This window comes from Mandrillus leucophaeus, unplaced genomic scaffold (assembly GCF_000951045.1).
Source record: "Mandrillus leucophaeus isolate KB7577 unplaced genomic scaffold, Mleu.le_1.0 Scaffold122, whole genome shotgun sequence".
Taxonomy (NCBI): Eukaryota; Metazoa; Chordata; class Mammalia; order Primates; family Cercopithecidae; genus Mandrillus; species Mandrillus leucophaeus.
Genome location: NW_012100543.1, coordinates 5710826 through 5722316, shown reverse-complemented (window position 1 = coordinate 5722316; position 11491 = coordinate 5710826). Strand labels below are relative to the sequence as shown.

The 11491-nt window shown below is 38.5% G+C and overlaps 1 protein-coding gene across 2 annotated transcripts in view; it reads right to left on the bottom strand.

Annotated features, from left to right (window-relative positions):
- NBAS (neuroblastoma amplified sequence) overlaps positions 1-10401 on the bottom strand; it is a 466664-nt gene extending 456263 nt beyond the window's left edge. For both annotated transcript variants that reach the window (XR_001005077.1, XM_011971446.1), the window contains exons 1-6: positions 10247-10401; positions 7704-7758; positions 5918-5954; positions 3174-3251; positions 2778-2825; positions 854-897 (exon numbers count right to left, since the gene is read on the bottom strand). Coding sequence is in view for 1 of the 2 variants with exons in the window: in XM_011971446.1 (XP_011826836.1) it covers positions 854-897; positions 2778-2825; positions 3174-3251; positions 5918-5954; positions 7704-7758; positions 10247-10363 (379 nt within the window). In the remaining variant the exon portion in view is untranslated. The remainder of the gene's footprint in view (positions 1-853; positions 898-2777; positions 2826-3173; positions 3252-5917; positions 5955-7703; positions 7759-10246) is intronic.
- Positions 10402-11491: the final 1090 nt, after the last annotated feature.

The following is an 11491-nucleotide window of genomic DNA, read 5'->3' as shown; positions in this document are numbered from 1 at the left end:
ATCTCGGCTCACTGTCACCTCCATCTCCCAGGTTCAAGCGATTCTCTTGCCTTGGCCTCCCAGGTAGTTGGAATTACAGGCATGTGTCACCACACCTGGCTAATTTTTGTATTTTTAATAGAGACGGGGTTTCACCATGTCAGCCAAGCAGGTCTCAAACTCCTGACCGCAAGTGATCCGCCCACCTCGGCCTCCCAAAGTGCTGGGATTACAGGTATGAGCCACTGTGCCCAGACTACTCATTCTTAAAGTTGCTTTCCAAAAGTCATTTTTCTTTCTCAGCCATCTCATCTGCCACCCCTGGCTGAGAAATCTCATGGGATTTAATTTTTCCTTAATTAGATTTGTCAAAGTTTGTAATTATATATTTGAGCATCTATATGCTTCATGAGATAAAAGACCAGGTCTTTTTGCTCACAATCATACCTCAAGCACCCAGCAAAACAGCACATACACATAAATTACAGTCAGTAAATTTTTGCTGAATATATTTTAAAAATGACCAAATCCTAGACTTTTTACTAGTCTGTTTCTAACTCTTGACTTACACCTATTTATTTCTGCATTTAATCCAAAATAAAAGGCTACAGACAGTTAAAAATACTTCATCCCAAAACTGGCTTAGACATTTTTTGGAACCCAGTTTCCAAATCTCACCAAAATGAACCATTTTAAAGCAAAATATTTAAGACAGTAAAAAAAAAAAAAAAAAAAAGCAGTTATGTTGTTTAATTATTTTAATAGTCATGATAATCCTTAATAAACATTTAATATCTATCCTAACTTTTAAGAAACATTGTAAACCATTGCACACTTGAAATTTTCATTCTTTAAATATTTTGGAAACTCTTACCTTGACATTTCCCGATAATGGATGTAAAATCATCTTTTGCAGACCTGTAAAACATGCAAAATCAAGGCAAAAGTTTTATCATAACATTGTATAGAACCATAAAATACCAGATACTGTGGACTAGATAGTCTCCATATACAATGCTCAATCATTTCTCCTCTCAGACATGGTTTTGTGGCTCAATTATGACCCTTTTGTCAGTGACAATATTTTCTTCCAACCTTCTTACTGCATCAGATACACAGCTACTTTGTATGGAGATATATACATGGAATATAGTGACACAGCCTAAGTGAATTTACCATGGTCTTTTCATACAATAGAGATGTCTGGTCCCCATCCCTAAAGGTTCTGAATCAAGAAATCTGGGATGGGGCCCAAGCAAAAATATTTTTTTGCTGGATACATCAATCCTAATTAAGAACCACTGGTCTGTATCATATTACAAAGTTTGATCACTTAGGGGAAAAAACTCGTATTTTAAGAAATCAAAGAGACTTAATACGTCACCATATTTAAATCAATAACCTGTTTTAAATCTGTGATCCTGAAATACATACCAAGTAGCATAATTATTATAAAATGTTTAAAAATGAAAACTGGTAAACCTAGAAAATAATTTAATAACAATTATCCAAAACCTTCATGTCTGTAGCGTTTGACCTAACAATTCTATTTCTATAAAGTTATCCCCAGGAAATAATTACAGATACATATGAATATCAAAAAAACTGGTATGGTCTCATTTATAAAGGAGGAAAATAATATCCAGTATAAAGAGATTAAACTTCGCTATGTGCACTCAAGGAAATATGGAATTACTATAGTTGATCCTTGAACAACACAGGTTTCAACTGTGCAGGTCCATGTCTATGTGGATTTTCTTCTACCTCGACCACTCTGAGACAGCAAGACCACCTTCCCTTCTTCCTCCTCCTCCTCAGCCCACTCCATGTGAAGATGACAATAATGAAGACCTTTATAACGGTCCACTTCCACTTAACGAATAGTAAATATATTCCTCTTCCACATGATTTTCCTAATAACATTTCCTAAAGAATGAACTCATTTTTCTTAGTTGCTATGGATATTTCTTTCATAACTGATACATTGTTTAAAAATAAAACACCTGAAAAGTCCAGTTTAGAGACGTCTTTAGATGTGTATATAATACCACTGAATGTCTCAAGAGGACAGAGAGCATAATTGGTCTCAAGTAATACGTAACCTTGGTCTTTTGAACACCCATATTCAATCTACAGTTTTGTACCAACAGACCAAAACCATCCCTTTTTTTTTTTTTTTTTTTTTTGAGATGGAGTCTCGCTCTGTCGCCAGGCTAGAGTGCAGTGGCACAATCTCTGCTCACTGCAACCAGTTCTCGGTTCGCTGCCTCCCAGGTTCAAGCAATTCTCCTGCCTCAGCCTCCCGAATAGCTGGAACTACAGGTGCACGCGACCATGCCCAGCGAATTTTTGTAATTTTAGGAGAGTCAAGGTTTCACCATGTTGGCCAGGATGATCTCAATCTCTTGACCTTGTGATCCGCCCGCCGCAGCCTCCCAAAGTGCTGAACCATCCCTACTCTTTTACACCTTCCTGAGTGTCTGTTTGGCTGATGTAGCAGTAAATAGTCAAACAAAGTGATTTCCACAGTTCTGGAGGATAGGCCTCGTTTACCGAGAAAGTAAAATTTCTTAAGAGGCAACAGAATGATCTGGGGAAGGAGAAAGATAAGCATATAACTCTGAGAAAGCATCCTTAATTTTCCAACTGGCATAAGTTGGTGTTTGATACTCACAAAATTAAGTGAGTTAAAATAAAATCCTTTTAAATATACCCCCTATAAAAATCTTAGTTTCCATTTACAGAGTAACAAACGTTTCTCAAAGGAAATCTTGAATATGAATAATATTAACAATTACCTGATTTCCACACACTGATCTTGAACAGCAGCCAAAAGCTTTCCATTGCTTTTATGGAGAAGAAAGAGGGGGAAGAAAATCTATTACCAATATCTGTAGCAGTTTTCAACACAGATGGAATTATTTAATAAGTTAAAAATCATTTCTAAATTTGTTCACATGCTTTAATTATCCATCTTTTGATCTTACAATTAGATGAGGATATAGGTACAAAAGCATACGAAATGATTTAATACAGCATGAATTAACATGTTTAAACAATACTAAATATTTGCAACAAAGAGCTTTACATACAATAAAAAGACTGAAAGCCATGAGGATTCCAAAATTAACATCCATAATGAAATGTAAAAGCAAATCCAGATAGAAATACATATGAATTTTACACTTCCTTACCTTGCTAGTACCAAATGCCAGTTTATCTGTTTATTAATCAAGCGAACCAGTCCATCAGGGAGCAAAAAAGGTGCAGGGCTGAAATTACAACACATTAGTTAGCTTAAAATCTACTCATGAAAACCACATATAAGCAGACAAAGAGCACATATACTTACAGAGAGAGAGAGAGAGATTTTTTTTCCATTAGAATACAAAATTTGAATATTAGCAAATCCAAAACCAAAAGTTACTATTTGGTAGCTGAAATTTGACCATATATATTTCTCTATTTCCAAAAACCACAGTGGTGTGTTCAAAGGTATAGTTATGTACTTCCCAGGAAACAGACATCTAGCATACCAATGACAGAGCAGAGTACACTTACACCAACCCTTTCTGCTCTAACTACCTAGGAACTCTGGCTCAACTGTAACAAAAACAAATTTTAGCACCGAGTTAAACTCACAAGAAAGAAAGATAAATTTCCAAGTACTAGAAATGAAAAGGTCACTGAAAGCTAGAATTGGGCACAGGGTAAAGAGAGAGACAAGGACTCAAAACAGGACTTAGCACGCAGGCTAGGAAATGAGCCACTGAACCAAAGAGAGGACAGGAGTTGGAAGTGAGAATCCTGCAAAAGCAATGACTGCACCAGGTCACTGAAGGAACCAGAAACACTTCACCATAAGCCCAGGGAGACTACAGACTCTCTTCTTCCCTGGAACCACGGTTCTGTGGAGGACCGGAATCAAATCTCCCATGAAAACGTGAAAGTCCAAGTCTGTACTATATGCAAGACCAGATTACAATTTCACTTTACTCACGTGACGGAAGAATCTGCAAGCGTAAGTTCAAAATAAAACCATTCACAAAAGACACGAAACTACCCACCATAAGTGAGTAAGCAGACACAGCAAATTAGAGGACTAACACCTGAAGAAATCAAGAAAACAGATGGAAAAGAAGAATAAAGAACATAATTCCATGAAAGAAAAATAGAAAAAAAATATATTATGGAAATCAGAAAAGACAAAATAGGATTTCAAAATGTTAGTGGCCAGGCGCGATGGTATATGCCTATAGTCTCAGCTACACGGGAGGCTGAGGCAGGAGGATTGCTTGAGCCCAGGAGTTTAAAGCTACAGTGTACCATGATCTTGCCTGTGAAGAGCCACTGTACTACAGCCTGACCAACACAATAAGACCCTCTCTTTAAAAAAAAAAAAATATATACATATATACATGCAGTACATTTATGCTCATTTTTTAAAACACAAAATAATATCAAAAGGCAGTTACAAAAATATAATGAAGATATGAAACATGTATGTGAATACTATCTATATGAGGATAATTTCCTCTGGAAGGGAAGGGAAAGGAAAAAGGTAAAGGACTTGAGATGTAACATTTTGCAAAAAAAGAAAAAGAGCTAGTTGATACAGGTTTATTATATTGTCAATAATTCTCAGTATGTTTATATTTCATAATTAAAAGAAAAGAACTTTTTTAAAAAAATAAGAAAAAGCTACTTGAAACAAATATTGACCCCAGAACCTTTGGGTTTAATTACCATAAACTCGGGAGCACAAATGGAACAATAATCTTTTTGAAAGTAGCACATCATGAGACAGATTAATCACTTCATGGTGCATTTGCAACCTGTACAATGATCAACACAGCCAATTCAAGGACAAAGGCTTCTCAGGAGGAAGGGAGACAAAAAGATACCTTGTTTACTTATGACGCCTGATCATAAGATTCTCACACAGAGGATAGGGCTTGTATCAGAGTTAACTTTTTGAGTCTTCCTTCTCAATAAATAACAGAAAGAATTATCAAGCAGTAACCTGAACAAGACAAGCTTAACATCTTATCCAAGGGTGTTCGGGACTAACAAGTTGTCGCCTGGAGAGGTCAGAAAACACAGCCCACCTCCCATACTCCTATCCTCTCCTTCTACTCTCTCTTCCTACTCATTGCTCTATCCTATCATAGCCCACACCCATAAAAAAGTGATACAATTAAGTATAGAAATTGTAAACATGCATACATATACACACATATATACATATGTATGCACATACACACATACATAGAGTAAAAGCAGAAAGACATTGGAGCAAGTCCTAGAGAAGTGCCAAAGGTCTCTTCTACAGAACTATATTATCTCTGGAACTTTATGACAAGATATTCCCAGGGAAAAAGCAATCTATCTAAATAATTCTATAAAACAATTCCTACGCATGTATCTAAAAGCAGAATTATAACTTTTTTGCCATAATAATCATTTCTTTGTTCTTTCTAAAGCTGGAGATTAGCATCCTGCCTGAAAATATACTTAGCACTCAAGGAATTAAAAAGTATACAAGAACTGAAACCTAAAGAACCTTCTCTGATACACAGCAGTTGAATATTAACCACAAGTGAGATGATGCGACAAGAACAAAAATGTTTTTTAAAAGGTATGCAAGCTACAGATGCTTCATATGGACATTCAAGACAAGCCTGAGAACAGTCATCAGAGGAAGCAGAAATTGTCATGAGACATTCTTAATAGCAACTAAGGGAACAAAAACTACCCTAAGTCTACTGAGATATCTTGTCGGATTATACTTAAATGTTTGAAATGTCTCATGCTGAGTTTGCCTGAATGTCAGCAACTTTCTCATGATCTAGAATTCATTTATGAAAACAAATCATATATAGAATAATATTGTTTATATTTGATGTTCACACTGTTTATCTGAAGAACCAAAACTCACCTGTACCAGATGTATTGGCGTAAAAATAATAAACGATCTGTAATTAAAAGAAATGGCAAAGCCAATTATAAATCAGTTGTTCTTCAAGAATCATTTTCAAATTAGATTTATAGATGACAAACCTAAAATATACTACAGAGTGAGTCATTAAAAAAAATAACACAACTCTTAAAATGAGAGACTAAATATAACCTAATATACATTATAACATTTACAGGGTCATATATTTATTAAATTCCAAGTTTCTGTGTTATTCAAAAGTTTCAGGTATTTCCTAACTGTTCAAGAAATAAAAGTGGTTTGAGATGTTAAATTTAATCTAAGAAGCTTTCATGAAACCATGGACTAGAAGTTATAATAATCACCCCTTAAAAAACAAAATATTTGTATAAAAATTAAAACAAGATACTATTTTACACTTCATAGCAAAGATTTTAAAAATAATAATACCTAAAATGGGAAAGCCCATGGAAAACAAAACCTCTAACACGCTATGAAAAGACAATGCTTTCTATCATCCTATTTTAAATGTACACGTATGTGTGTACCTGTGTATGCAGTTAGGTATACATCAATGGAAAAAGATCTAAAGAATAACAGATTCTCTCTAGGTAGCAAGACAAGGACAAATTTTTTTCTAATTTGTAGTTATCTATAGTGTCTATATTTTCTACAATGAATTTTTATTATTTGTACGCATTTTCTAAATTCTCAAAATTCAAAGCATTTGTCATTATGAAAACTGAATATGCTAGTGTTTCTTGTATCAGAAGATAAAATTAACTATAATTAACTATAATTTTATCAGAAGATAAAAGTATAATCAGAAGATTATAGTTAATTTCAAGTACTTCTGTGAAAATGAATTTTCTCTTTATAATGAACTTAAATTCACTGGTATAAAAGGATGGACTTTGGAGCCAGAAAGACATGCAGTCAAATTCCAAATGAATGACCTTGGGCAAGTTTTCTTATCTAAAAACGTAAAGGAGTAACCGACCCTTTCTGGTCTGATAAAAGGACTCTATCAATTAATATGGTAAACCTGTCATGGCACCAGCTCAGTAAACCTAGTGCTCAACCCTTTCTCAGACTCTTGTTAGTTCATACGTAAAATTTGTCAGGAGTTAAATGAATACCCTGGCTTACCAAATGTGTAATTTGAGTATCTCTGACCAGATGTATCTGAAACATCACATAAACCCCTTAAAATAGTCTCTCAGGGCATTTTCACCTTCAACATCCACAGACTTTCTGAGACTCATACTGGCTTTGACCTTCATTCCTTCTAGAACAGCGGTCCCCAACTTTTTTGGCACCAGGGACTGGTTTTGTGGAAGACAATTTTTCCACGCACCCTAGATCCCTCACACGTGCAGTTCACAATAGGGTTCGCACTTCCGTGATAATCTAATGCTGCCGTTTATCTGACAGGAAGTGGAGCTCAGGTGGTAATGCTCACTCACCCATCGCTCGCCTCCTGCTGTGCAGCCTGGTTCCTAACAGACCACAGACTGGTACCAGTCCACGGCCCAGGAACTGGGGACACCTGTTCTAGAATACACCCATAATGGTTAAACCAAGGCTATATACTTTAAGCTGCATTAAAAATGTGCATGTGTAAATATACAAATGTATACATACACATACATATGTGTGTCTACATAAATATATATAATTAAACTCAGATAACACGTCACTTTTATTAGTCTCCACACCAGAAGTCCAAAGAACACATTTTAACTGTTAACCGTATCATTACTGTAGAGAAATAAGCTATATTTACCTCGAATTGCTTTCGTGATGATAAAGGATGCACCATGCTTTCGGTTGCCTCTAGGCTGGAATTTAAAACAAAGCCCTTACATTTGAATCCTCTAGTATTAGACTAGTATTACTTATACAATGTAAACTTATCTTTATTTACTAATATTCCGAGTTTTGGGCACAGGGAAGCAGTGTCTTAAAACTACTTAAAGACTGAATGTGCAGGTGCAGTGGCTTACGCTTGTAATCCCAGCACTTTGGGACGCCAAGGTGGGCCAACTGCTTGAGCCCAGGAACTCCAGACCAGCCTGAGCAACATGGCAAAACCTCGTCTCTACAAAAAATACAAAAATTAGCCAGGCATGGCAGTGCGTGCCTATAGTCCCAGCTACTTGGGAAGCTGAGGTGACCCAGGAGGTTGAAGCTGCAGTGAGCCCTGATCATGCCACTGCACTCCAGCCTGGGTGACAAAGTGAGACCCTGTCTCAAGAAAAAAAAAAAAAAGGTAGACTCAGGATGGGGGACAATAGGAGTAAAGGGAGCATAGCAGAGCCACAGGCACATGTCAGGACTAACCTCGCAGGTAAGAACAAAGATTGAAGCTGGAAACTGTTTCCAAATCAAATACCAATCCAAAGACAAGAGAAGTCAAGGCCAAAGACCATACTGGTTGCCAGTTCAGCACACTCTATTGAAGCTGTAAGTTTTGCTCACAGGAAAAGTGATCATATCTCCAAGGCAAATTCATTGACTATCTGTTGTATATCCATACAGACAATGCTACTAACAAAACATATACCGATACGTAATTGCTATATTAAATAATTCCAGTCCATAAGTATAAACTGAACACACTGTGGGTAGGTTCATGACACTAGGCACTGTATAAGGTGCACTAAAGTGCTGTCAAGAAAAGCACAATGGACACACAATAAGTGTAGACAGATTTTTTAAAAAACACAGAAAAGTTATTTCACTCAACAAACAAGAATTGATGGTGGGATTCATGCAAGACACAATTTGGCCCTGGGGAGGGATATAAAGATGAATCAGATGTAGCTGCCCTCCAAGAGCTTATAGTTCAATAGCTGAAATCAATAGAATGCAGAAATCGATAGAATGCAGAAATCAATAGAATACAGAAATCAATAGAACTCCCCGACTCCCAACACACAAACACAAAACAAAGTGCTAAGGGTTTCAAAGTAAGTTAATTCTGTGGTTACTTTCTTGGAATCAATTTATGCTAAGCATTCTGAAACATTACTGCAATTAACCAGTAAGTGTTAAGGAGTGAAAACTTATCTAACCAGCTGCCGCAGCAACAGCTTCCTAGCTGCATAACCCAAAAAATATTCACATTAAGACAAACTAAGCACTTGAAATTAAATAGCAAAACATGCAAATCTCTACCCGTTCTACAAAATACATCATTCAAAATAAGCACAAACTGCAGTGGGAAGGAGGCTACAGGGGAAAAAAATACAAACTTTAGGCTGAAAAAGAGAAACACTCATAAAAAAAATGTAAGATAACTCATATGGGCTGGACTACATAATCTTTAATAAAGGTTCTTTTCGATCTGGCTGCTTCCTCTGGGTCCAAAACAGTAACTGGCATGTGTTAAGCACTCAATAAATATCTATTAAATAAACATGGATCCGTGGTTCCTACTCTTCACCACAGACCCGGGAGGCCCTCACTACCAAATGACTGATAATCCCAAGATCCAGTCTATAAATTATCAACCTCTATAACCCTTCTCTAGCGGAGATCCCAATCCCAGTCAGCAGTTCTTTACCCTTCACTTCCGTGGCATTTTGCTCACATCGCTAACCATAGCGCATAAAACGCTAGATTATGAATAACGTTTACAGGATTGTCTCCCCTCTAGAGGAGAAGCTCCACGAAAGCATATTTATCTCTGTATCCTCAGCACCTAGCACAGCATCTGGGACACCGAGATGGACGAACGGACACGCACACCCTTATTAAATGCTCTTTTATTGATACACACAAGAACTGGCGCGATCCAGCCCCAGGTAGCCGTAAAGGCTCAGATTCCGCACTCTGCAGCAGCCTGCCAGATGCTGAAGACTGTAAGGTCCTGGAAAATTCTCACACCGTTAAGCGTCCGCCCGTACTAGCCCTAGCCAGACTGCGAGAAGGGACCACCGAGAGTCCAGGTAGGAGAAAGGACCCTTTAGTCCAGCGCTGTGCCTTCCCCTCCGAATACAGAGAGTGAAACTAACAATCTGCACCCCTCCGAAAACAGAGAGAAACTAACAACCAGAGCGGGATCCTACGCTCCGCAGAACACGAAGTTCCAGCCCCCAAAAACCGAATTCTGAGCCCAGGAGGAATCTCAGGGACCACGACCCCACCCCGCCTTAGGAGCCCCAGACCCCCGGTAGCCCAAGGTGCCGTTGCCAGGGCGACCACACAAGCCAGTCAGGCCCCCCGCCCACCCGGCTTCACTCCCCTACGTGGCTCCTGCTACGTGGCTCTGCCCACGAAGCGGCCGCGTCAAGTTGGCTGCTGCTGTAGACGGGCCTGGTTCACCTGTACTTCAGTCTCCGGTGGCCACTCGGTGTTGACCAACAAGTCATAGAGAATCGTCTCCTCCTCACCCTCTGCAGCGCCTGGACTCAAAGCCGGCCCTGACTCGGGGGCCGCCATGTTCACCCGGGACTCAAGCAGTGGAGGAGTGCCTCTACGGAATCCCTCACAGGACAAGCTTCCCTAGCCGCGGCCGCTTTTGATTCACGGGGAAGGGAGTGGAGTGAACTGACCCTGACCGCGGCAAGGAAATGCTAGGTTAACCCTTTTATGAGTAGGAAGGACAGGGACTATTGCTTGTCTTGGGAACGACTTGTGTCCCGGTCCTGGTGCGTTCCTTGTTAATTAATCTACGTGAGATCAGTCAAGTCACTGAGCCTGTCTTATCAAGTCAGTTTCTATAAAACAGAAACGGTAAAGGTACCCCACTGAAATGCTAATGTTCATTTGTGTATTCTTTGCCAAGCACGTAGAGAGAGTTCAAACAGTGGTTTTAAAATAAGCTACCAAAGTTATCCAATGCAGGGGATCAAGCCAATGAAAGGTAACAGAGAAAGGATGCTACAGGCGCTCAGAAAAGGCAATGAAGGCCAGAGTCTGCAGGGATTTCCTGGAGGACGTGGAGCTTGTCCCTAGGTCTTTAACAACTGGCAGAATGTTAATCCACTGGAGAAGCATTTCAAGTAGGGGAAAATGGGATGAGCAGAGACAGAGGCAAAAGTACAGGGTTGAAAGAACTCTTTCAACGTGTCGCGAGTGAGCGACGACTTTCTGGGTGTGGGAGTAAAAGAATTTACCAAGACAGTAGTAGATAAAAAAAGACAGATTAAAGAAAGTATGAAAGTTCGTTGCCAGGGAACAGCGGGCAGAATCAGCAGAGGAGGAGCTCATTGCTAGGAAACAAAGGCTTGCTGAGAATTTTATAGACTGGAACTTGGAGTGATTGATAACACCAAGTTAGCAGGGAGTTAACTTGCTTTTTTTTCCTTTTTTTTTTTTTTTGTCAACCGAAGTGTTTGATAAATAGAGGCGTTTGAAGGTAAGCAGGAAGTTTGTGAGTTAAGTACGTTATCTGGTTAGAAGAGCCATATGTCTTGGGCCATAAAGAAAAGTAGACCTATGGCTTATTTGTTTCTTCCTTTTGTTTATATGTTTTGGACCATGAAGAAAGGCAGATGTATAGCTTATGCTTACTTGCCTTATCTCTTTGTTTTTTCCTGCTCCCACTAGCCTGCCTTTTTTTTTTTT